Source organism: Lithobates pipiens, unplaced genomic scaffold (genome assembly GCF_037356315.1).
Source record: "Lithobates pipiens isolate NorthernLeopardFrog02 unplaced genomic scaffold, aLitPip1_a1.2 Scaffold_22, whole genome shotgun sequence".
NCBI classification, from domain to species: Eukaryota; Metazoa; Chordata; class Amphibia; order Anura; family Ranidae; genus Lithobates; species Lithobates pipiens.
In genome coordinates this window covers 24,197,673-24,225,519 of record NW_027507784.1, presented here as the reverse complement: position 1 = coordinate 24,225,519, position 27,847 = coordinate 24,197,673, and the positions used below count along the sequence as shown (strand labels likewise).

At 43.4% G+C, this 27,847-nt stretch overlaps 1 protein-coding gene across 1 annotated transcript in view; it reads right to left on the bottom strand.

Moving 5' to 3' along the window:
• Positions 1-27,847, bottom strand: part of LOC143923407 (RING finger protein 112-like) — a 47,718-nt gene that overhangs the window by 4,899 nt on the left and 14,972 nt on the right. Inside the window, exons 4-13 of the mRNA XM_077447065.1 lie at positions 24,833-25,027; positions 20,795-20,932; positions 16,149-16,253; positions 15,992-16,042; positions 8,128-8,184; positions 5,584-5,670; positions 4,792-4,921; positions 2,878-3,008; positions 926-979; positions 500-574 (exon numbers count right to left, since the gene is read on the bottom strand). Of these exons, the coding sequence (XP_077303191.1) occupies positions 500-574; positions 926-979; positions 2,878-3,008; positions 4,792-4,921; positions 5,584-5,670; positions 8,128-8,184; positions 15,992-16,042; positions 16,149-16,253; positions 20,795-20,932; positions 24,833-25,027 (1,023 nt within the window). The remainder of the gene's footprint in view (positions 1-499; positions 575-925; positions 980-2,877; positions 3,009-4,791; positions 4,922-5,583; positions 5,671-8,127; positions 8,185-15,991; positions 16,043-16,148; positions 16,254-20,794; positions 20,933-24,832; positions 25,028-27,847) is intronic.

The window sequence follows — 27,847 nt, the reverse complement described above, 5'->3', positions numbered from 1 at the left end:
CCGATCACAGGGAGCAGAGATCAGTGACACTCTCACTAGGCAGAACGGGGAGATGCTTTGTTTACTTCAGCGCCTAGAGGCGATTCAGTTCGCATTGTGCGCTATACAAGTATTTAATTCATACTTCAGAATTTCCTCTTTCTTCCTTTCCGCGAGACGATCGCGGGTGTCCCTGCTGACATCGAGTCTGCGGGGACCCACAATCACACTCACGGAGCAAATTCAAAAAGGGACTTACAGGTACGCCCATTTGCGTAGTCGTGCCATTCTGTTGACGTAAAAGTACATGCGGCGGTCAGGAACTGGTTAAATAATGTAACATTTTAACATTTAATTTTAGCTCACATCAACTTTACATTTCACTATCAATTTATTTATTTTTTTCAGTACAGAGGAATGCAGCTCAGATGTGTTCATTTTCTCCATATAAAATGTTGACATTAAATATACAAAAAGACATGTCGGAGTATCGGGTAATGAGGGGTCTCAGTATTGTTACCTGCTGCTCCAGGAATTCCTGAAATCTTTGTAAGACAGTACTCAAGTGTTTCCGGTTTTCAAGTGAATAAAACATCTGTTGGGAGAATTGGACACAACGCGGTTAATTCACTAAAGCTGGGAGAGTGCGAAATCAGTCTCACTTCTGCAAAGCAACCAATCAGCATCTAACCTCAGCTTGTTCAATTAAGCTTTGGCAATGACCTGGAAGCTGATTGGTTTCTACGCAAAAATAGTTCATAAATAAACTCCAATGGGTCTGATTAAAGTAGAACTCAAGCAAAAACAAACAAAAACAAAACAAAAAACACAAAAAAAATAATAATTAGCCCATTAGAAGATAAAAATAACACAAATATTTTACATACAGGCCATCAGGAGTGTCCATTATATAAAAATGTCCAATATAACATACTGTAATAAATACCTGCAAGGGGGAAGTAAAGCTGTACGGTCTCCTCTGTAGTATGACGACAAATTCCTATAAAATAAGGATAGTGTGTTATTGTCTGAACTCAAACTGGAGCTTTATTTTATTTCTATTTATAAGTCCCTCTTTCATTCCATATATAAAAAAAAAAAAAAAAAAAAGTAAAGTAATGTCAAGTTTCAATCTCTCTATATTGCTTTGTCCTTGGTCCAGCACTGGTAGTCCTGTTTAGGGCAGAACACTACTCAGCCATTCTACCCATTTACTGCAAGCCCAGCCTGTGGTTTACATGATGCCACTAGGTGGCATTTCATTACACAGGCTGAGCTCACAATACTCCACCAAGGCTTAGCGGCACTCATGTGCCATTACCTAAGCGTTGCTTAGTCCTGGAAGAACGATCCCCCTTTCCCCGTATTCAGAAGAGGATCTTCCTGGAACATTACCTGACCGGCATAAATAATGTGAGCAAGTTCTTCTTATGCTCTGTACACACAGTAGGATTTTCTGACAACAAAATCCATGGGCTTTTTTCTGACGATGTTGGCTCAAACTTGTCTTGCATACACACGGTCACACAAATGTTCTGCTTGATTTCGAGCATGTGTGTGCGTCAGAATTGTTTACACATGATCAGAATTTCCGACAACGGATTTTGTTGTCGGAAAATTTGAGAACCAGATCTCAAATTTTGTATGACTGAAATTCCTATGGAAAATGTGTGATTGGGCCTACACACGGTCGGAATTTCTGACAACAGGCTCCCATCACACATTTTCCATCGGAAAATCCCATCGTGTGTACAGGGCATTAAAGACAGCTCGAAGAAAGGCTTTCTTTTTTTTGGTGGGGGGGCTCACTTTAAAACCTCAACCCAATGGGAGTTTATATATTCCTCTAGGGTTGGCTTATGGTTACGAACAACATTATTAATACATTATAAATAGTTAAACTCCACAGATATTTGTAACACCCCCACCTCCACCCCTTCTGATGGTTATTATGAAACAAAAAAAAAAAAAAAAGATCCAAATGCCCATTTACCCACCTAAAGCCACAGTCATATAACACCACCACCCCTATCCTTCTCCCTTCTTCAGTTTTCTTTTTAGGGTCCTCGTTTGGATGTCCACATCGATGCCCGAATGATGTGGAAATCCTTTCATTGGTGGAGATGAAACTTCCAGCAACCAGGCCTTCACTTAAACTCCAGAGTCAGGAGAAATCAGGGGGGACAGACAGGCGACTGGTGCCCAAGAAGATAACAAGCAGGAAACAAACAATGTCTGCTACCCAAGGTAGGAAAGTCGTTTGGTTGATGTAGGACACCATGACTCTGATCCATTACACTGCAAGGTGGCTTTAGACAGGGGTAGGCAACCTTGGCTCTCCAGCTGTGGTGAAACTACAAGTCCCTTGATCCTGACAATCATGGGCATGACTCCTAGTGGCAGAGGCGTGATTGGGATTTGTAGTTTACCCACAGTTGGAGTTCCGAGGTTGCCTACCCCTGGCTTAAGAGGAGGAGTTTGGAAACAAGAGGAGAAAGGTAATTGAAGCACAATGCACAATTTAAACTTTTTGGAGTTGGGCTTTAGCATACGTCCCAGACTTCATAGTACTATGGGATTAGAGGATGAAAATCAAACCGGTGCTTTTACAAAATATCACACCTCCCATTATGTTCTTGAAAATCAACATCTGCCTTGACACATTCCATAGTGATTGGGTTTAGGTGAGTGAGCTAGAGAATTTTGGATACTTTATCTTCTCTAGAGCCCTCACATTAGCTGTAGAAGAAGCTGCGAGATTTAAACTTGTATAGCTCTGCTTAGCAACCAGATTCTATCTTGCAGTAGTAGGACATCAGTAATACTGATTGCTATGGGTCATTACACTGGTTTTCTATGTTCCAATAGTAGGACCAGTTGTCTTTGGGGTGGACTGACCTTCAGTGCTCTCCCCACATGGGCGCAGGTGATCGTCTCTCCACTGATATCAGTTTTGCGGTGGACCCAAACTCCTGCCGCAAGATCGGAGATGTATCTTGTGAGGTGTTCTTTGAAATCTTCATCCATGTCTGTGAATAGAGAAGGACTGTGATTGGATGGAAAGACACACAATGTCAGCAGAAATTTTCTTGAAGGCTCTAAAGTCCCAATGAAGAAATGTCACAAGTGGAGCCATTGGGTGTACAATATAAGAGGTGGCGGGAGAAGAGTTTAGCTGGTTGGAGCCCACAGGCATGTAAAAATCATAATTTTCTTGCTAGAAAATTACTTAGAACCCCCAAACATAATATATGTTTTTTTTTTCTTTTTTTAGAGACCCTCAGGAATTACAATTTCGGTCGTTGCAATTTTTTATGTCACACAGCAATTTTTCAAACAAAATAGTTTCTTGAAAAAAAAAAAAAAAAAAACTCAACTAAAGTTAGCCTGATTTTTTTGTATAATGTGAAAGATGATGTTACGTCGAGTAAATAGATACCTGACACGTCACGCTTTAAAATTGTACACACTTGTGTAAAGGTGGCCAGACTTTGGTACTTAAAAACTTCCATAGACAGCACTTTAAATTTTTTTACAGGTTACATGTTAAGAGTTACAGAGGAGGTCTAGTGCTATAATTATTGCTCTCACTCTAACGTTCGCAGTGATACCACACATGTGTGGTTTTGAACACCATTTACATATGTAGGCGCGGGAACAGGGGCGCTTTACATTTTTTTTTATTGTCTATTTTATTTTTATTTACACTTTCCCTTTAATTTTTTGAAAAAAATTTTTTTATCACTTTTATTCCTAGGAATAGTGCATGACACAGAGAGATCCGGGGTGTACATGTCCCAAGATCTCTCCTCTAGGCTGGAAAGCCTGAGATTAAAAAAAAAATATATATATATATATATATATATATATATATATATATATATGCTCCTTTCCAATTAAAAACACAGCAGTGTTTACTTCTTCTGAAGGCAGAAATTACGTCATAACGTTGCGCCCAACCTCCAAAATGTCATAGAGACGGCCAGGGACTATCTGGTCCATCTGGTGACGTCATTTCTGCCCGCGTTCCACACTGGTTTGCTTCCTACTGGCCACAGGATGCCCAGGAGGAGCACTTGATCTCTACATCCCTGTGGATGGTGCAATACCTGAAGGATGGACCTGGTGAGCCCCCCCTCTCCCCTGTGTGTCTTCTGGGACACACAGGTCCCAGAAGACAGCAGGGACCAGTCAGGACTCACGCATGTGCAGTAGGGAACCAGTTTGTGAAGCTGCAAGGCTTCACTTCCAGATTCCCTTACTGAAGATGGCAGCACCTCCACCCAGGAGCCGAGGGACAGGTTGGCTTCGGATGAGGACATCGCGGGCACCCTGGACAACTAAGTGTCCATATTTTAAAAGTCAGCAGCTGCAGCATTTGTAGCTGCTGACTTATTTTAATTTTTATTTTTTTGGCGGAACTTCACTTTAAATTCCAGCCTTTTGCCATCACTGCATTATTATCCATTTAATAGAGAGCGCCACTAGTGCCCTATTGTGACACAACTCCTTTTATTCATGTATGTTTTTATTCAGTTGTAATAAAAAAAAATACCTTTTATAGAACATATATGTGTTGATTTCCTTGTATAGTACCATTACAAGTCCATACTTGCCTGAAAACAATACCTTTCCTATAAAATGTTTCTGTACAGAACCTATTGCCATGGCAGGAAATGTTCATTATCTGTACACAGCCAATAAATTTTTTAGCAGCAATGGTACGGTGCAAACAAAGACTATATAATGAATGTAGATAATTTGTCTTTGAAAACTGTCTACACAGGAACAGTACCTGAGGGTGTGAATTACCTGCCAGTGTGCCCTGACTTGATCTCAGGAACCTTTTCCCGGGGTGGGGCAACAGGAAGCCACTGATAGACGGACTCCTAAGAGTGTCCAGCAAAAGACGATATTCTGAACCTTTCCGCAGCCTCAGTTTCTGTAAAAATAATAAGGTTACATTTAGAATTAATATACAGTACATAGCCAAAAGATTGTAGACACCCAACATGCCAATAGGAGTTTGTCTGGCATCTTATTCCAAACACATGGCCATTATTATGGTTTTGGTTCTCAATTATGGCCACTCCTCTGGAAAGGATTTTGGAGGGTTTGTTTGGGAATTTGTTCTAAATTGAAATCAGGTACTGATGTTGGACAAGAAGACTTGGCTTCCATTTGGGGTAATAATGAATCCAAAGGTGTTCAGTAGGGTTGAAGTAAGAGCTCTGTACAGGCTACTTGAGTTCCCTCACACAAAATTCATCAAATTGTGTCTTTATGGAGCTGGCTTTGTACACAGGGGAACAGTCACACTGGAAAAGAAAAGGGTCTTCTCCAAACTGTTGCCCAAATTTGAGAGAGCAAAATGTCTTTGTGTGTTGTAGCATTAACAGTACCCATCACTGGAAACACCTGAACTTATGTGATGACCCTAATGTAGGTATGATGGCCAGGTGTCCACAAATGTTTAGCCAGAAACTCAATCATATCAGTAACCTCATCAAGTAAATAAAGCAGTATGAATTTAAACGTCTGGTGATAATTGTAGAAAAAAAAAAAAACTCCTTTTCTGAGCCCTCCTCACATTTGCCATCATACCTCACTCTCATGCTGTAGGTAGGTACGAGCCGCTTCGCGGCCACAGCGGTCAGGATCCTGCCAGTCTCTCACTAGAACATCCAAGTGCTGAAGAATTGTAAAAGAAAAACGGTAAAATAACTTCTCCAGAGAGGCAACGTTTTTTTTTTTTTTTTTATTTTTAGTTAGAGCATTTAGAGATTTAGCTTAACAATTTTAAATTGTTTTGTTGAAAGAAAAATAAAACCAGTGGTAGAAATATTTACAGAAAATATATTAAAAAACAACAAAAGCAACAGTAAAATAAAAGGGTTCTTTAAAAGTGAAAAGATCCTTCAGTGGAAACGTCTGGTCTTTGGGTCTGTGCCAGAATCAAGTTGGATCACATTTAGAGCAATAACCTAATCTAACATGGCAGAGTCACTGGCCCTCATAAATGACTCTGTATCCCAAGCAGTTTTAATTGTAAAATGAGAGCGTCCAACTGCCAAACGCAGCAGCCTTTTCTTGCACCTGGAGAGGGTGTTGCAGAGCATATATCCACTGCTATATGTGCTCCAACTTGGAGAATCTCAAAACTATAGCCTTGGGACTGCAGTATACAGAGGAGCCTTGACATGGGTGCTGTGGCTTCCACATATATTTGCAAATGAGGGCAATGCAATCCTCTGTTAAAACTCTGTTTAATGTGCATTGTAAGCCCCTGTACACACGGTCGGAGATTCTGCCAACCAAATCCGTCGGATTTTGTCCGTTAGATTTAGTCTGACGGATTGTGTCCAAAACTGTTGCATACACACGGTCGGACCAAGTTGTCGAAAAAATCCGATCTTTCAGAACGTGATGACGTAATTTTGTTACGATGGATTCAGGCTAGTAGCCAATAGCTTTGATGTAGGAATTTGATCTGAGCATGCGTGGCACTTGGCCCGATCAAAATTCTCTACAGATGATCGGATTACGTCCGACCGGCCCAGTTGGTCGGGAAATATTTCCAACATGTTGGAAAATTGGGTCGGACGGAGATTCGGACAGAATCAGTCTGATGCATACCACACACAGTCAGATTATCTGACGACACGGTCCGATAGGACACATTCCGACGGATTCTCCGACCGTGTGTACGCGGCTTTAGACAGGGTCAGTTTGGTTTGTTTGCAGGCTATCTGGAAAGTGTGCTGGAAAATGTTTGCTTGTTTGTTTGTTTGTGATGCCCTTCCATGTGCACCTGACTGTAAAGGCTAGATGGTTAGTTGCCATCTTTTTGTATAGCTTGTTGCAGTGTTAACTTCACTCAACTAAAGGGTTTGAGGTGGGATAGAGTATTTTATTATGCTCAGCAGACACGCTCAATGTAAACCTTCCTGGGCACATCTGTATTTCCATACTATTTTAAAAACCTAAAAACAGGCATATTATTTATCAGACTAAAAGATACAATGTGTTAAATATCAAATATAACATAGATCTGGAGGAGATTATTAGCCTCCTGGACCTTGTAAAATAGGCATGTTTTGATGTTTAACTAAACGATATGTTCATCAACATTTGTGTGGCCAAGGTAGGTAACTTCATCACTTTAGGAGTTATGGAATATGAATAAAAGTTGATAGTATGAGATGTATAAGTGTTCAGCTGTAGGTCAATATTCCAGATGCACAGATGTGTGCTCCTTCCGTTTATGAATTGGTCATTTATGACAGGGACATATCAGAGTAAGCTTTTTATGATCTTCAATTTTTCAAAGCTGGACTGTGTTTTGTTAAAAATTGTCATCCTACATGACTGCCTAGAACAGAATTTCTCAACCAGGGTTCCATGGGACCCCAAGGTTCCTCCAGAGGTTGCTAGGGGTTCCCTGAGCAAAGAGCAATTTCTGCTGATAAGTTCCCACTGACACCATTGATCTTTTTTCTATCTATAAAGGGGGGTAATTCTTCTCAATGACCACAAATGTAAGGATCATTCTTCCCACTGACCATCACACTAATGTATCATGAGTTATAGATATAGTAATTTTAGCAGGTGTTCCCCGAGACTGGAACGTTATTTGAAGCGTTCCTCTGTGTTGAAAAGGCTGAGAAAAGCTGAACTAGAATTTTCAACATGAGATTTAAATCTGACCATGTTTGTTATTGACATTTGAATTTTGGGGACAATGCGAGTGGCACTGTGTTCAATACTACTTCCCAATTCTCTATACAGTTTTGGATCAGATCTCACTATATTCACTTCCGTCATATCTCTGCACTCTGCCTCAAAACAACTGGCAGCTGTTCATCCCATCACATGACCCTTTGCCCGTCACATGACCCTTTCCCCGTCACATGACCCTTCCCCAGTCACATGACCATTTCCCCGTCACATGACCATTTCCCCGTCACATGACCATTTCCCCGTCACATGACCATTTCCCCATCACATGACCCTTTCCCCTAGCTGTCCTATGTCTGTAGCAGTTAACAGATGCGGTATATACTGTATGGAGAGGTTTCATATGATTAAAAGAGAGAAAGTTTAGTCCCTTGTAAAAGTTATCGATTAAAAAAAACTGGTTTCAGTCACCTGGAGATATTGCAGTGAAAATGAGGTTGCTGTCAGTTCGGACACATGAAGATACATCTGGAAAGACCAAAAGAGAAAACGTATCAATGAGATTCTCCATCCGTACGGAATGTTGTCCCTTTCACTATGGCTAACCTAGTCTGATCTTGTCCACCAACATAAACATGGCATTATGGTTTACTAGCAGGCCTAGAGTGAGATTCACAAACAGCAAAAATGGAGAGGAGTGAAAGGTGTAATTGTTTTAGGGAAACTTTGCAAAACACAAGAGGTGTCCAACAATGGTGGCCTCATAGTGAAATACTTGTCAGTCTGCACCATGCAAGCTTTTGTGTTGGTCTTGAAATATATCTAGACTCATAAAAGACCTAAAAGATCTACTGGTGACTCTGTATGACCTTATCACAGTTTGTTTACCTTTTTATACACAATTAGTAAATAATATAGATGGATGCATGGATTATTCTGGCCAATAATGAAGGCTCTTCTAGGCCATGGAGTCAAATGTATGTCAAAGTTTCATCAAGATCCCACGTAAAGAGTTATTGTCGTGGCTGTGTAAGGTGCCACATTGGACCCTCACCTTTGCCACAAAATCATGACTAAAGTATTCAGAAGCCAGTCCTGGGTACTAAGGAGAATCACAGCAAGTCACAAAAATAGGACACCGAAATTCCTCAGAAGACCAGAAGGTTGCTTAGGGATTATATCAGTGCACTGAGAAAAATTCATTAGGGCATCATAAATGTGCCTTTGCTGCGTGTATGTTGTTTGGACACATACCTGGTCTAATATGGAAAATATTAGGAGCCAACCATATAGAGGGAGGACTGTTAGCGATCCGTTGACGTTACCTGATTTGTTTTTTTTTTTTTTTTTTTGCATCAGTATACAGCACGCCATGGTCTCTCTTCATCAAATTGTGGCAAACTTTGCGCCCTTGTTACCTTAGTTCCTTCTTCTTATCGCCACCATTTTGCCTATTGGCAGTGCTATTTTCACATCACGTGCAGACCTTTTTTTTTTTTTTTTTTTTTTTTTTAACATTTCCTCTGTTTAATTCTTTGTTTATTTTATTAAGGTTTCAAAGAAGAAGTATATTACAAAAAGTATGCTACCCATTCCATTTTCGTATCTATCTCCGACCCCCCTCCCAGACCCGCTCCCTCCCTCCCCTCTCTCTCTCTCCAACTCTCCCCCGCGCTCCCCCCCTCATTTCCCCTCGGATCCACTCATTCTGAGATATTCCCTTGTTTTCTTATACTCCAGCCATTTTTCCCACTTACTGAGGTAGGATTCCACTTGGTCCCCTCTTCTAGATATTGATTCCTCCATTGATCTTACCCACTCTATTTTGCCTAACCATTCCCTCATAGATGGGGGTTCGGGGGTGCCCCATCTCTTTGGGATCAGGCTTTTTGCTGCAATCAGTAAGTGAGGGGTCAATGAGTTTTTATATTCCCCCAGTGTTTTGTCAGTGTCGTGAGACAGGCATGTCCATGGTTCCTTCTTTACCTCTCCCCCTGTTATTCGGAAAATATTTTCTATAATTTTCTCCCAGTATGGGCCAATCTTTCCACACTCCCACCATATGTGTGCAAAGGTTCCCACCTTATCGCAGCCCCGCCAACATAGTGCTGATATACCTGCTCTCCTCTTATGCGCTCTTTGTGGGACAACATACCATCTTGCCATTAATTTAAATGACATTTCTAATGACATATTGTCCCTAGATATTGTACCTGCTATTCTTAAGATCTTCTTTCTACGTTCCTTATCACCCACGGTGCCCAACTCTTCTTCCCATTTTTTCAGGAATAGTGGTTCCCCTGGGTCCTCTTCCTCCTGTAAGATTTTATAGATTTTGGACATACTTTTTTTCTTGCAGCTCGAATCCGAGAGCATTCTCTCCATTGGTCCGAGATCTCCTGTCCCTCGGAGTGGCTTAGGCAAAGTCTGAACAAAATGTTTAATTTGTGCATATCTCCAGCTATCTAAATTCCTACTTCCCCATCTTTGTCTTATTTCTCCTAAAGTGCAAAATCTATCCCCGTTCATCACATCTTTCAGTAAAATATCATCTTTTTTTGCCCATCTAGTGAAATAAACAAATTCCTCCTTCCCTGGTTTAAAAAAACTTGTGTCTAATAAAGAAATTAAAGGTGAGTTGTACTGCCAGTGATTTGATTCGCCCACTTTATCCCATGTTTTGAACAAATTAGTAGTTAGTGGATTAGTGCTCCTCCCCAAATCGCGAAAATCCCTTGGTATCCAGATCCTTTTTCCTAGATTAACTCCGCTTTGTGTTTTCTCTATATTTACCCACCCTTTATCCCCTTTATCATACACCCAATCCACCACTCGTGAGATTACTGCTGCCTGATAGTATCTTCTAAAGTTTGGGGCTGCTAATCCTCCTCCTACTTTCCCCCTTTCCAGAGTCGCATAAGAGATCCTGGGATTCCTACGTCCCCATATATATTTTAAAGTTAGAGTTTTAAGTTTCGTGAAGAACTCCTGCGGAACTTTTATTGGGATCATTTGGAACATATATGTCAATTTTGGTAAAATGAACATTTTTAACGCATTTACTCTCCCTATTAGTGACAAGGGTTTATATCTCATACTTTTAAAACATTCTTTGACCTTATTTAATATATATGTATAATTGGCCGCGTATACAGATGACAATGTGGGCGTAATTCTTACCCCCAGATAACTCAGCTCCTCCCTACACCAAATAAAGGGGAAAGAGCTCTGGAGTTCCTCTTGTTCTTTTTTAGGTACTGTTATGTTCAGAATTTCAGTTTTTGATATGTTGATCTTAAAATTTGTCAACCTCCCATATCTATGGATCTCCTTAATTATATTTGGGAGAGTCACCCTGAGTTCTGAGGCATAAAATAATATGTCATCTGCATACGCAGACACCTTATACTCTTCTCTACCAATTCTCACTCCCCTTATATCTTCATTTTTCCTAATCGAGACCAACAAGGGTTCCAAGGCCAGAACAAACAGCATTGGGGACAAAGGACACCCCTGTCTGGTTCCATTATATAGCTTTACTACTGGGGAAAGGTTACCGTTAATTTTTATTTTTGCCGTCGGGTGGGAGTAAAATGCTTTTATCCATCGCAATGTTTTTTCTTTTAATCCCAAATATCCTAAGGTCTCGAACATGAAGCCCCAGTCGACCCTGTCAAATGCTTTTTCAGCATCCACTGATAACAGGGCAACTGGGGATCCGCTGCTTTCCACTCCATGGATCAACATGAGGGTTTTAAGGCAGTTATCTCTACCCTCCCTTCCCATGACAAACCCCGTTTGATCGCTATGGACCCATTGGGGTAGTAATGGTTTTAGCCTTTCTGCTATTACTTTTGAAAATATCTTCACATCCGTATTCAGAAGAGAGATCGGTCTATAACTCCCCGGGGTTGTTGGATCCTTCCCCTCCTTTAATATCAAAGTTATGTAAGCCATCAGTGCTTCTTCCCTAAGTTCTTCCCCTTCTGCGACTGCGTTCATATACTCGCATAGTTTGGGCGCCAGTATTTTTTCAAACTTTTTATAATAAAGGGTTGGAAACCCATCCGGGCCTGGACTCTTCCCGATTGCCATCCCCCTTATTGCCCGCACCACCTCGTCTACCGTTACCGGGGCGTCTAACCTCTCTAACTCATCCTCTGGAACTGTAGGGAACTCTATTCCTGTTAGGTACTCGATAGTATCTTTTTTATTCCTGCTTTTCTCCTTTCCCTGTCCTACCTTATATAGCTGGCTATAATAACCATGAAAGACCGTTGCGATTTCGGGAGTGGAATGCTTCATTTCCCCCTTTTCATTTTTTATTTTTGATATGAAGGACACATTTCTTCTCTCCCGCACTACTCTTGCTAACCATTTCCCAGATTTATTCCCCTCCTGGTATCTTATACTCTCTGCCCAGTGGTTGACTCGCACCCTTTCCTTCTCCATAAGTCCTTCTAATTCTAGCTTCTTATCTTTTAGTTCTACTCTCTCTGGGATCCCCTTTGGTCTTGTTCGTTGCTCCAATTCCCAAATCTCCTTATTTAACTCTTGTAGCCTTTTCCCTGTTTCCTTCTTTTTCCCTGTCCCGATGCTTATTAAAATTCCTCTTATAAATGCTTTGTGGGTCTCCCATATCGTACCCCTCGTAACCTCTGGGGAGTCATTTCTTATAAAGAACTCTTCCAGCTCTGTTTCAATCCTACTTCTAGTCTCTAGGTCCTGAATTAGCGCTTCATTTAATCTCCATGTCTCTCTTTTGGCCTGGTCTGTTGCTAGCTCCAGCTGTACTATAACTGGGGCATGGTCAGATAGGGAGATAGGTTTTATTACTATATCTTTGAGTGCTGGGAGCATTTGATGTTCAATCAGTACATAGTCGATTCGTGTAAATGTCCCATGCACCGATGAGTAGAAGGTATAGTCTCTGCTATTTGGATGTTTAATCCTCCAAGCGTCGACCAGCTGAAATTCTAAAAGCATAGCCTTTATCTTTTTATATCTGAGCCCCGTCCATCGGGGGGACCCCGCAGAAGAGTCCACCCGAGGGTCGATGCACATATTCAGATCCCCCGCCACTATCAATTTACCTTTTCTGAACTCTGCCAATAAATCCAGGGCCTTCCTTAGGAATTTATCTGGGTCCCTATTTGGGGCATATATGTTCGCAAAAGTGTATACTCCATCCAAGATTCTTCCCCTTATGAACAAAAATCTCCCTTCCGGATCGGCCATTTGTTTCTCAACTTCGAACCTGACACTCCTCTCGAATCCTATTGCTACCCCCCTCGCGTAGCATGTAGTAGAGTCACCATAGAACCATGTAGGGAACTTCCAAGATGTCAATCCCCCTCTGGCCTCGTGTGACATATGCGTTTCCTGCAGACAGATCACATTCGCCCCATATAATTCTAGCTCCTTGTTTACTCTAAACTTTTTTTGGGGAGTGCTTATACCCCTCACATTGTATGTTATCAAATTCAACCTTGTCATATCTCACTCATCCTCCTCCCCTCCCCCCACCCCCCGCCCCCCGCCGGGGGGGGCAGAAGCCCCCCCCCCCGCCGGAGGTCGACGCGGGGAGCGAGAGGAGGGGGAGACGAGAGAGCGTGAGAGAGAGTACATGTCCCCTATTTGAGAGAGAGATTGCCCCCCATCCCACCCCCCCCTTCCTCCCACCCCCTTCCCAGCCCCCTCCCTCCCTAACCCTCCCCCATCCCCCTCCCCCCCTCCTCCCTTCAGAGGAGTGAACAAATTCCATTTTTGTTCCTCGCATAGGTGTCCCGGTGACCCGCAGGTCACCTTTTGCCCGCCTAGCTTTCTTTGGGAGGGCCGCCTCAATCACAGCCTATCGAAGCACCCGCGCCCCCCCCCCACCTCCCGCCCCCACCCCCCGCTCCCCAATGATGGTGATTATACCCCGTCTCTCCCCCCCCTGTCCCCGACCCTAGACCACTGCATAGCCCCACTGTTTCCGTTGTTCCCCCCCCCCTCCTCCCATCCTGGAATTGGTGGTGGGGGGATTTCTAGCCTATTAAAAAAGTCCGTTAAGTCCTCTGGGAACCTTAATACTGCAGTACGGCCGTCTCTCCTTCCCCTAAGACATGCTGGAAATCCCCATTGATAGGGAACATTTAATGACCTCATCAGATCTGTCAGGGGTTTAAGGAGCCTTCTTCTCCTCAATGTTTCCCCCGCCAGATCTGAGAATATCTGTATCTCCGATTCCTGGAACATAATCTTGTCCTTCCTTCGGATATTCCCCAGTACTAGCGCCTTTTCCTCATAGAAATGAAATCTGATTATTACATCTCTTGGTTTTCCTGTGGCTTGGGGCCGATAACCCAAGACTCGGTGCACTCTATCTATTTTTAGTATTTCATCCTCCGCTCTTCCTAGGATAGGATTAAACAGGTCCCGCATCACCTTAGGGAGTTCTTCATTTTTAAATTTTTCTTCCAAACCTTTTATCCTTAAGTTTTTCCTTCTTCCGCGGTTTTCCTGATCCTCGATTTTATATAGGATTGCTTTATTTATTTTTTGGGCTGATTTCACTTGTTCGCTTAGGTCCCTCAGTTTCTGTTCATACCCATTCATTCTTTCCTCCATTTCCTCGACCCTGCCTAGTACTAGACCAATGTCCGCCCTTATCCCAGCTATATCGGATTTAAGTGAAGTTTCTACTTTAGTCAATGCCTCTGTAAATATCTCTTTCAACATGCCCAGGGTCGCTTGTGGCTCCGCCAGCACTGGGTCTCCTTCTATATCAAATTGAGTTTCAGGTTGAGTTTCGGGTTGGGGAGGGGCCTCTCCTTTTCTCCCCGATTCTTCCCTTCTTTTGACCTTGTCATCTTCTCGGGAGCTAACCCCCCCCATCCTAGTGCGAGTTGAGCATAAGTCCTTAGGTTTTTCCGCTCCCCGCCCCTCTCCCGTCTCCATAGTTTTACTGATGCCCGCGCCTGATTTTCTTAATGTCTTCTGGCTGGGGGTTTCCTGGCTGTTTTCCGTCGTACTTGTCTCCCCCACCAGATATCGTTGTATCCCCCCAGGACTAGTAGGTCCCGCCCCTCCCCTTTTATTCATTTTCCCCCGCATACTCCTTTTGTAGTGGGTCAGCTCCAGAGACTCAGGACCTTTTCCAGAGCCAAGGTCCTTTTCCTTTTCCTGTAACTCTTTGTGGGGTACAGGTTGCTTACATCACTTTCTAGGAGCGGGGCACTTCTATCAATTAGGGAGAGGTGCTGAAGAGAATTATTTTGCGTGGGAGTTTTTCCTTTCTTCCCCTTCCCCGTTCCTTCTTTCACGAAGTGGGGGGCGCACAATGGTGTAGTTCTTCCCCCTTATGCCAGTCTGCCAACGGGCGACAGCAGATGCTGTCGACGGGCAGTGGACTTCCCTTTTTGTCACAGGTATATGCCGTAGTTCAATTCCCGCGTCAATACCAGCATTTGCCACCTGTGTCTGCCTGCCGGTCCACTGTCGAGTAGGCAAGGGGGCAGATAGTCGCAAGCGAGCGCTAACCGGCCTCACTACTTTATGCCTCTGTATGAGAAATGTATGTAAAGGAAAGAGAAAACTCCACACTGCATGGCTGTTTGTCTGCCCTTCATATATCCATCCACCTCACACAACTTCTCGTCCTACAGGGTTTATATCCAACTGATCAGACAAGACTAATAACAATCCAGTGGTCTGGTAGTGAGCGTCACACTGATAGCATTCATTAGGAGGGTTATAACTATTCGCCTTATCACTTTAAAAAAGAGCCATTTCATCGGTACTTTTAGTCAGTTTTAGTGAGTAGCGATATACAAGAGACCAACTGTCCATTCCCCCTTCTTTCATCCACATTACTTGCTCACCTCACCGCTCCGCTGCTCCTCTGCTCTGTCACTGTTATCTGATCCGAGACCTTACCTGCGCGTGAGGGGGGGTAGAGATGTCCGTGGAGTCAGGTCGGCTCAGTGGAGAGGGGGGGGGGGCACAGGGCTCCGCACATTGCTGCCGTCCTACCGCTGTGTCCCTGCTTCACAAGGGAACGCTCGCTCTGCTCGCTCTCTCTGTGCTGTCTTCACCTGGGGCGTCCGCTCTGTCTCGTACAGGCGAACAGCTGATGGCAGGCGGGCGGTGCGGTCGACGCGGAAGGCGGGAGGCGGGGACGGCGAGGGAAGAGGACGCACGCCGCTCCGGCGGCTGCTACGTGTCAGCGGCTCCTCCCATCCCCCATATGTGACACTATCTATGATCCCAATTACACGCAAGTTGCCACTTCGACGTTACCTGATTTGTATTACTGTATATATTAGAACATTGGATATCATAAACCACCTACCTCCAGATAATCCAGCTCTGTGGTTTTCAGACATGCGTTCACATTAAAAATCTGCAGAATACATGAAAGTTGACACATTATCATCATCAACTTATGAAAACATCATAACATTACTAGAGGATTTAATATAAAATTACAGAATTCTAGAATCCATTACCATATGTGAACTGAGTAGCATAGACAGTGCAGAAAGTTTAAGACAGTTCTCCCGGTCACCCTCGATATCCAGCGAGCCCTCCGTGTCCAGGACAAATACCACCATCTGTGAGTAGAAGGTAAATGGTCACCAAAGAAATCAATGAACCAATCTCAAAGGACACTCCTTGGGTTATATCATACGATGAATAGATGGTTTGACTGAGAAAATACATACTGTACATCAAACCTTGCTTAATCATTTGACCAAAGCTTATGTGTGATGTATCTGAAGATTCTCATTTATCCAGGTTATGGTATAGCTGTTAGCACTTTGTTATATTAAACTGGACTTCTTCTGTGATACTTAAAATGGAATTCCACTCAAAAGTGGAACTTCCTCTTTAAGCACTCCTAACCCCCTGACATGCCACATTTAGACACTTTCTATCTAATATACATCAATTAACAAATGAATGAATGGGTTAGATCTTTATAGAATAATTGAGTTGTATATAAGTATTTATATATATATATCTTTTAAATATGGAAAAAGTGAAATTATGTAAACCTTTATGCATGTGAAAGTATACATATTATTATAAGCTGCTTAATCATTCCTATGGAGAACCGTGTGTTATTAATTAGGAATCTTCTTAACTTCCCCCCCATCACAGATGGAGAAGAAAGGACTCATATTTCTGATTATGTAAAAATGTATGTTTTAGTTAAGATTATAAATTCTGTAGTATAAAGAATTTCTTGATTAGGATATTAATTAGAACATTGGGTTTTCAATTAATATACATACTGATTTATGTAGTATTTGATTTAGATGTTTTAGATGTTAAAGAAGTTATATCCTATACTTAAAATAGTTTCACACATTGTTCTTGCCCACTACTCAGGAATGTCAATGCATAAAGACTGAGCAACTCCCACTATTACATGAGGGGGGTTAAAGCCCGTGTTTTTCTGTATTACTGCAAGACAAAGGAGAATCTTAAATCAGCCTGTTTAGGAAAGAGGGGGCAGATTTTAAAAGTAAAAGCTAGAAACAGAAATACAGTGAGGCAGACTGATTTGCTTTAGACACACCATGAGGAAACTTCACACACACACACACACACACACACACACACACACAAAGAAACACATCTGATTCAATCTTCATCTTACATTATTGATGTTATTTTTACATTTTGCAATTCAGGACATGCAGCGTGACAGCCGCAAGCTGTCACAGCAGGGTGCCCACCCTAGCGATGCCGGTGCCAGGGAGAGGCGGGAGGGAGAGAACCGAGGCTTCAGGTGGCCGCATCGTTGGACCGTAGGACAGGGGAGTGTGTGTTTATTAAAAGTCAGACACTACACTTTTTAATAAACAGAACAATTAGTGGAACTCCACTTTAAGAAATGTTACCACTAAGCCAAAAGTTTCCTCAGTTATAGCGAGTGTCTGGTAACATGCATTTATACAGTTATCTAGATTGATAAAGAAAAATAATTATCATGTGTTGTACTAACTAATAAACAATAGAAAGAATAAGGCCAATGTTAAGTGCCAATATGAACTTTTTGGTTCAGTTGTTAGAATGATTTTTACAGAAAGAGGTTATTAGAGGAAATATTGTGTTCTCTGGGCCCTTCATGTTTTTTACGGAACATAGAGAACAGTAATGCCCCATACACACGATCGGAAATTCCGCCAGCAAAAGCCTGATGTGAGCTTTTGGTCAGAAATACAGACCGTGTGTATGCTCCATCGGACTTTTGCTGGCGGAATTCCCGGTTCTCTATTTTTCGGTTGGAAAAAGTTCCTATCAGAAAATACGTTAGTCTGTAGCAATTTCGAAGCGCACAATTCCTATGCATGCTCGGAAACAATTTGATGCATGCTTGGAAGCATTGGACTTGTTTTTCTCGGCTCATCGTAGTGTTGTACATCACCACGTTCTTGACGGTCGAAAGTTCAGAGAACTTTTGTGTGACCGTGTGCAAGCAAGTCAAGCTTGAGCGGAATTCCGTTGGAAAAACCATCCAAGATTTTTCCGACAGAAATTCCACTCGTGTGTACAGGGCATTCGTTTTCTTGTTCTTAAAAGGTGAAGTCCAGCCTGAGCTTGCTTGGCTGGGTTTCTCCTATGGGTCACAGGAGTGCAATTCATTTTGCACCCCTGTGACCCATTTTCAGCAGTCTGAAGTCTGCTGACGTCACTGGAATCAGTCCAGGCTCCGCGTCATCACGACAATAAAGTCTGGCTTTGCCAGGTACCTGGACCGAGAGGCTGAGACAGCCCCATCCCTCCACAACTCAGCGATCCAATGAGCGTGGGGGGGGGCGTGGCCGAGAACGGAGAGACACTGACTGACAGGCAGCAGCTCTCTGCTCGGGGATCTGTGAGAACCGAGCCATCGGCGGTGTTTGATCGCTTGGTTCTCAGTGCAGAGACAGATGCCGCATCGGACCAATTCTGGATCCACCTAGGTAAATATGAATCTGTAAAAAAACTAAAATAAAATTTCTCTTTTAAGTAAGTTATCTAGGAGTTTTGTGATGGATCAAGTTGAAAAGGTGTTCTAGGATAACAAAAAAAAAAAAAAAAACTGGTTCACACCAGATGCAGTTCAGTGCGACTTTACTCTGCATCAAAAATGCATGCACAGTGTTTAACATGGATTCCAATAGCCCTGTATTCGAATAGAAGACTAAAATGCATTAAAAATGTATACAAAAATAAATAAATAAAAAGTAAAATGTACTGCGACGCATAAAAACAAAAAAAAAAAAAAAAACAAACACACATAAGGAAATTAGTGTGGAACACAGAAATTGTGATGTGAACTGGCCCTTAAAGTTGAATTCCAGGTATGGATATTTTTACATAATTATATTAGTCTGGTTTGGATCAATGTAACCATGTACTGTATATACCATACCAGGCCAATCCCTCTGGAGGGTGGTAATCACTGTACTAGGCATTTCTGCTACAGTAATGTCCACTATCTTCCAGGTCCAGTGCCATGTGGCTGCTCTGCCAATTACTGATCATAGGAGGTTACCCACTGAGCATGGGCGCCTTTCAGAGAATACTTTAAATTTTCTCAATAAATGTAAAGTGTTTTCTGATAGGTTGAATTAGAGAGGTGGTACAGTGATGTCTTGATCTCCACCACATCTTTAAGTGAATGATTGAATGCATAAAAAGGTTTCAGTTGGAAAGGTGCCTTCATGGTCACTGTCCAGGACTGGAGCCTAAAAGCTTCCGTTTCTGGCCAAGTGGTCAGTCTTCCTTGGTGCATCTGCCATGTCTAAAGGATCTCAACACCAAAACCTTCAATCGTGAGCAGAAGTTGTAGATTTGCTTATGATGGGGCATGTGCATGACACTCCATACCAAACTCAAACATTGCAAAATAAGTCCAGTTGAATGTTACTAAAATTTTTAATGTACCGTATTTTTTCCTGCTGGTTACTCTGCATCTTGCCTGTTAATCCCAAAATAGGCAAGGCTGCAAGTACAAATAGCTCGACCCTTACAACATATTTTCGAAGCCAAGGAAAAAGAAAAAAAGAACCAAGCTCTACTCCACAACCCAGCACCAATATCAGAAGGACGTGAACTTCTTTTGTCCACGATGCTCCTATATTACAGGTACAGACTCTGTGCTAGAACACATGTGGGCCCCACAATCACTGCCAATAGAAGTACCAGTCCTGTGTTTTCTTGGCACTGGCCCACGTATGCGTTTCTTCTCCAGATATGGGGGGGGGGGGGGGGTTCATTTACACCATTACAAGTAAGCAATACATCTAATGACAGATAAGAGCAACAGGTGGATTGCCAGTGATCATGAGATAAGCCATTTGTAAAAATTGTATACAGAGTTGCCGTGGCCTGTAAGCAGGGGTTTGGGTGACTTTAAAGGAAACCCTTCCCCTGGGTAGATGTGGTGGGTAGGGCTAGTTTGCTCACTTATAATCTAGAGCTGGAAGAATTTGAGGCAGAGGGTAATGGGAAAGGCTACCGCTGGTATACTGCCATGTTAGCATGTAGTCTTAAGAAATGAACCCTTTGGGGTAGGTCTGGTACAGGCACCGTTGGAGAGCCCACTTATGGGGACCTACGGTGAGGACATTGGAAGAGTTGAGTGGCCATTAATGTTGGACTTGCACTGTGCAGAGTTAATAATGTCGGAACTAAAGAGGCAGAGGTGAAGGGTTGTTGGCTAAGACCTATACATTATGTTATTGCTACAGTAAAAAAAAAAAAAAATCATTGAAAATCTGAACGTGTGGACATTCCTTGTTTTTTGGAGGAAGGCCTCAGGTCAGGAGAATGTGAGTGATCAAAGATGGTGGAGTTTCTCCAAGTTATATGTGTGTGTGTGTGTGTGTGTGTGTGTGTGTGTGTGTGTGTGTGTGTGTGTGTGTGTGTGTGTACCCCATCTCATTACTGAGCAGGAAGACAGAGAAAGGTGCCCTTGGCCATCATGTTCTTTGCTGTTGGAGAATTGGAGCCCTATTAGTAGGTCTATTTGCTCAACTCTAGCTTGGCAAAAGGAAGGGATAAGTTATAATGAAGTGTAACTCCCTAATATTTTTCCATCTTTGTACATGATAAGATATCAGTCTGTATATTTTAACAGAAAATGTTTCCATCAAACCTTCTCCTCATTCCTCTCCAGGATGAAGGGTTTGCTCCAAATCCAGATCCCCTTTGTTACACTGTCAATACCACTTCTCCATTCAAATCCTGTGAGGGGCTCCTCGTCGTGCCCCAGACTGACTTGCTGCTGTCTCTCCTACAAAAGGAAAAATTCATCACGAGTTCAATACACTCAACCAGTAAAACAAAAACATAAAAATCTCTATAAACCAGCTTCATGTATAGGTTAAAGCTGGACTAAGGGAGATATGAAAGACACATAGTAAAGCAGCTCAGAATTTATCATTACATCATCGGTCACATTATAAAGAAGCTGAGTCTTTTGGGCAGTAAAGCCCACTTAAAGGGGCGTGGGGGTTAAAAAGTGGTGTTATGGGGTTAAAAGTAGGGCTCAGGAAGGAGAGATGGGAGATTTTTCTTTTTATTTGCTGCAAGGACCACTTTAACTGTAGCAAAGAATAAAAAATAAAAAAAAGAAGAAGTGTTCTACTCCTTCGCCGTCATGGAGCAGAGTTGTATATCTCTGGGCTGGATGGACAGAGAGACGAATCCTTTGTCAGGTAAAACATACAATATTTCTTGTGTGTATTTAGGGTTGACATTATTCTGCATGAAAAACTCATCTGCAACACTGTCAAGTTGCAGACAAGATTTACATTAAAGTGATGGAAACTCCAATTTGAGCAGCTCAGAAGATAGCCTAAGACTATGGAACCAAGTAGACCAAACAGTAAAAATATTGAGCAGTGGGGTTGTAGTTAACCACTTGCTTACTGGGCACTTAAACACCATTCTGCCCAGACCAATTTTCAGCTTTCGGTGCTCTCACAATTTGAATGACAATTACTCAGTCATGCAACACTGTACCCAAATGAATTTTTTGTCCTTTTTTTCCCACAAATAGAGCTTTCTTTTGGTGGTATTTGATCACCTCTGGGGTTTTTATTTTTTGCGCTATAAATGAAAAAAGACCGAAAATTTTGAAAAAAAACGCATATTTCTTTGTTTCTGTGACAAAATTATGCAAATTATTAATTTTTCTTCATAAATTTTGGTCACAATTTATACTGCTACATATCTTTGGTAAAAATAACCCAAATTAGTGGATATTATTTGGTCTTTGTGAAAGTTAGAGCGTCTACAAGCTGTGGTGCGAATCGCACAAAATTGATCACATCTGATGTACTGGTGGCCTATCTCGCTTCTTGTGACCCGAACAAGTCAGAAAAGTACAAATACCCCCCAAATGACCCCTTTTTGGAAAGTAGACATTCCAAGGTATTTAGTAAGAGGCATGGTGAGCTTTTTGATGTTGTAATTTTTTTCCCACAATTCTTTGCAAAATGAAGATTTTTCATTTTTTTTATTTTTCTCCACAAAATTGTCATTGTAATAGGTTATTTCTCTCACGTGGCATGTGTATACCACAAATGACACCCCCCAAAAAATTCTGCTACTCCTCCTGAATATTACAATACCACATGTGTGGGACTTTTTCACAGCCTGGCCACATAGAGAGGCCCAACATGCAGGGAGCGCCATCACGTGTTCTAGAAGCATAAATTACACATCTAACTTGTTGACTATTTATTACACTTTTGAAATACCAGGACAATGACACGTGACACTGATGACAGATGGCACTGATACGTGGCACTGATGACACGTGGCACTGATGACAGATGGCACTAATATGTGGCACTGATGACACGTGGCACTAATACGTGGCACTGATGGCACGTGGCACTAATACGTGGCACTAATACGTGCCACCGGTGACAGATGGCACTAATACGTGGCACCAATGACGCGTGACACTGATGACAAATGGCACTGATACATGGCACTGATGACAGATGGCACTATGTGGCACTGACGACACGTGGCACTGACGACACGTGGCACTGACGACACGTGGCACTGGGGTGGATGGCACTGGGGGCAGGTAGCACTGGGGTGGATGGCACTGGGGGCAGGTAGCACTGGGGTGGATGGCACTGGGGGCAGGTAGCACTGGGGTGGATGGCACTGGGGGCAGGTAGCACTGGGGTGGATGGCACTGGGGGCAGGTGGCACTGGGGTGGATGGCACTGGGGCGGATGGCACTGGGGCAGATGGCACTGGGGCGGATGGCACTGGGGCAGATGGCACTGGGGCAGATGGCACTGCTGGGGGTGGATGGCACTGCTGGGGGTGGATGGCACTGCTAGGGGAGGATGGCACTGCTAGGGGAGGATGGCACTTTATTTTATTTTTTTACTTTTTTTTCTTTCACAGGCAGAACGGCTGCCGCTGCAGCCGTTCATCTCTCCCCTCTCGCACTGTCTGTGCGAGGAAGGAGAGCGGCGCTGAGAGATGATCTCATATGTAAACATATGAGATCATCTCCCATTGGATACGCCGATCACGCTGTAAACGGCCGCTGTGATTGGCCGTTTACAGCGATCTGTGTTTGCCTGTCCCCGGGGGACACGGCGAACACAGAACTTCCGCGATGCGCGCCCGCGGCGGCGCGCATTGCGGAAGTAAACATCACGCCGTCCAGGGACGGCAACCCGGACGAAGGCGCCTGCTCTACTGCCGTCATTCGGCCATAGGGCGGGCGCGAGGAGGTTAAGGAAGGACTGAAAATACTGAGAGTAGAAAAGGCTGAAAAAAAAATACATCTGGAGCCAATTCAGATCTTGATATCCACGGGTGTTGAGTTAACGAAAAGGAATAGGCTGGCAACCCATCAAAATGTGCAAAAAAAATAAAAAAAATAAAAAAAATAGACATGCACCGATATTGGCACAGTAGTGAGATACTGGGCTTTGTAGTGTGCTGCAATGTATGTGCATTAAAGATACATTGCCACGGTGAGTTGAAGTGCCATTCAAAATGAAGGATATGGACGGGTTTACTCACCAGACAGTGAAGGGCTCTCAGGATATGATATGGACGGGTTTACTCGCCAGACAGTGAAGGGCTCTCAGGATATGATTTGGACGGGTTTACTCACCAGGCAGTGAAGGGCTCTCAGGATATGATATGGATGGGTTTACTCACCAGGCAGTGAAGGGCTCTCAGGATATGATATGGATGTGTTTACTCACCAGACAGTGAAGGGCTCTCAGGATATGATATGTACGGGTTTACCCACCAGGCAGTGAAGGGCTCTCAGGATATGATATGGATGGGTTTACTCACCAGGCAGTGAAGGGCTCTCAGGATATGATATGGACGGGTTTACTCACCAGGCAGTGAAGGGCTCTCAGGATATGATATGGATGTGTTTACTCACCAGACAGTGAAGGGCTCTCAGGATATGATATGGACGGGTTTACCCACCAGGCAGTGAAGGGCTCTCAGGATATGATATGGACGGGTTTACTCACCAGGCAGTGAAGGGCTCTCAGGATATGATATGGACGGGTTTACTCACCAGGCAGTGAAGGGCTCTCAGGATATGATTTGGACGGGTTTACTCACCAGGCAGTGAAGGGCTCTCAGGATATGATTTGGACGGGTTTACTCACCAGGCAGTGAAGGGCTCTCAGGATATGATATGGACGGGTTTACCCACCAGACAGTGAAGGGCTCTCAGGATATGATATGGACGGGTTTACCCACCAGGCAGTGAAGGGCTCTCAGGATATGATATGGACGGGTTTACCCACCAGGCAGTGAAGGGCTCTCAGGATATGATATGGACGGGTTTACCCACCAAGCAGTAAAGGGCTCTCAGGATATGATATGGACGGGTTTACCCACCAGGCAGTGAAGGGCTCTCAGGATATTATATGGACGGGTTTACCCACCAGCCAGTAATAGGCTCTCAGGATATGATATGGACGGGTTTACCAACAAGGCAATGAGGAGATCTCAAGATATGATATGGAAAGCTTTTACTCACTAGGCAGTGATGGGATCTCAAGATATGTTATGAATCACTTTACCCACCAGGTATTAAAGTCCTCTCAGGTAATGGTATGATTGGCATTTAGTACCAGGCAGTGAAGGGCTCTCAGAATATGATATTGGCGGGTTTTCTCACCAGACATTGAAGGGCTCTCAGGATAAAATTCAGTAGTGTGGACTTTCCTCTCCGCTTCTCCCCAATCACACAGATAAGGCACAGGGGGTATTCCGACACCTCCGTGTCCAAGAAGCATCTCTGTGCCACCGACTCATCCAGTTGCAATCTTTCATCACCATCTGTGTACACCAGTTGAAGGGCTGAAGGTGGAATCTAATAAGATTAAAAAAAAAAAAAAAAGTCACCAGTAATATGGGTCTATTCCTTTCTTATGGAGACTGCTCAGGTGGCGAGTCCAGATCCTCCTATGAGTCACAGTAAAGCACCAAGGCTTAAAGTAGAGCTAATCCTAGCTGGATAATGTATAGTTTAAGGCACAGTGTACCAAACAATTGTCATTTGTTTCTATAAAATACTGTTTTTTTCCCCCCTTTTTTTTTTACCCTTTATTCCCATCTCAATGTCACAGACCTCGTGCAGTCCTGTTCAACTACTTTCTGTCCACACTCACTCCAGCATCAGCTGCAACGGTGGACCATGCCTGAGCAATGTGTGTTAGCATAGCTAGGGGAACATGTGAGAGTGATAAAACAGGAGCACTATTGAAAATTGTAACCCCATAACAGGCAGTGCTTAAATAAGGACCTTCAGGGCAGGAATTAATTGAACGAAAACTGCAGATTTTTTATTTTTATTTTTTTCATAAAATTTTATTGAGAAAAGAAAAGGGTACATTACAAAAGGGTAATCGGTACGTACAAAAATTTCCTCATTTTTGAAAATGTACAGGCTATATAATAACAACATATTGAGCAACAATTGGTGTCGGAGCACCGTCCCATAAACCACAAAAAATGGAGAGTATCACTCTCCCTGACAGTCAAATAGAAACAAGGTAGCAATAACTGGATGGATCCTGGAATAATTAGGCACTAACTCAACCTCGGCGAGAAGAAACAGTGTATATATCAGATCATCAAGAAGGCTCTGATTGGGGGGGGGGGGGGGGTGGGGAGGTGGGGGGGGCCCATAATTGCAGTCTTGCCGTGGGTACCTACCCAGTAGTACAGGGGGTTGCGGTGAGCCATTGGCCATCGTAGATAAAAGAGTGTTCAGCCAGGGGAGCTTGTTCCTGAGGAGTAAGTTGCGATTTCACAAAAGAGTCCCATCTGCTGTGGAAGCACTGAACGGCCTTTTTGTGGGCTAGATTAGCATTAATTTTGTCACAAAATAGGAGATGCAGGAGATCTCTGTTAACCTGTGCGACTGAGGGTGAAGCAGTAGACGTCCAATTGGCTAGTATTGCCCGTCTTGCCATCAGGAGGCATATCAAGACCCATTCTTTGTCTCGTGGGCCAGAAACTTTTGACCAGGGAAGTAGTGTGGGATCCCAATATCCGAAGATAAGTAGTAAAGGGTCTTTGGGTAGCTTCAGCAGTGTGATCTTAAAGATGAAAGCCAGGATTTGGTCCCAGAACGCCGAGATAAAGGAGCAAGTCCAGTAACGGTGCATGAGAGAGGACTTAGGTTGTTGGCATAGAGGGCATAGTGAAGACGGGGTGGAGTGGGGTTGTTTGGCAGGAAGAAAGGGGATGTGTGCCCGGTGGGTGATTTTTAGTTGTGTTTCCCTCCAGGATTCATTTGGAACCAAGTTGTAGACTGTGCGAAGACCTTGAAGGATCTTGTCCACTATGTCGTCGTTCGGGAAGTCTTTTGCCCAATTTGACACTGATGAGGAATCCAAGAGAGGCGTCGTTTGGACGAGTAGAGGCTTATAAATATCCGAGATTTTGTATGAGTCCTTCTGTATAAGGGTCTCGAGGAATGACGACGTGAATCTCGCGGATGCGACTCTGCAGGTGTTGCGGAGAAAGCTGAGACATTGACCATGATGAAAAGAGGAGGTTGCGGTGAGGGAGAATCGAGTAGCTAGAGTATGGAAAGGTAGTGCTTGGCCAGTAGCAGGATCACAAAGGGAGAAGAAGGTGGAGAGACCCTTTTGCCGCCAGGAGTCATAGGGTTTGTGTTCCAGACCTGGAAAGAAGCTCGGGTTGCCTTGTATCAGAAGAAATTTCGAGATGAAAGGAGAAAGTCGGAGGCTTTTCCTTACCTCCCTCCATGCTATAGCAGTGTCCCTCAACAGAAGGTTATGTTGATATGGTGTTGGTAGAGATTTCCACTTACAGTGGAGAAGGGCTGTTAGGGAGTAGGGGTGGACCATTGCAGCCTCCAACTGGTAGTTAGAGCATTTGGATTTTTGGGTTATCCAGTCCAGACCTACGCTTAAAAGACAAGCAAGGTTATACATTCTAAGGCTCGGGAGACTAATACCGCCTTCGGTCCTGGGAAGATGAAGTTTTGAGAGAGCTATGCGTGGTCATTTGTTTCGCCATATAAATTTTGAGATCGCAGAATTCAGCAATTTGGAGTCTTTGTGTCTTAACAGTAAAGGTATTGTCTGGAGAGGATATAACAGGCGAGCGAAACTGACCATTTTCACCAAATGACATCTTCCCAGGAGCGAGAGGGGCAGATCCATCCAGTTGTCTAATTCCTGAGTGATTTGGGCAAAAAGTGGGGGGTAATTCAGGTGATAGAGAGAGGACGAGAGTTTCCCTTTTTTAATTCCCAAGTGAGTGATATGGGACTTGGCCGTAGTAAAGATGGATTTTTGAACCCAGGCAGGTGGGGGGAGGGATCCTAAGGGCAAAATCTCGCTTTTGGAGTAGTTTATGCGCAACCCTGAGCATTTTCTGAATAAATCAAAAGTGTATTTTATTGTGGGCATGTCTGCGGAAGGGTCAGCGGAGAAGATGAGGACATCATCCGCAAAGAGGGACGCCCTCAACTCTTGGTTCCCTATTCGAATGCCATGTAGCGGGGCAACTGTTAACAGATATCTAGAGAGTGGTTCCAGAGCGAAGTTAAAGAGGAGTGGGGATAGGGGGCAACCTTGTCTCGTGCCTTTGTGAAGGTGAAATTCATTGGAGAGGAGGCCAGCGGCTACCAGCCTAGCCGCCGGTGAGGTGTACA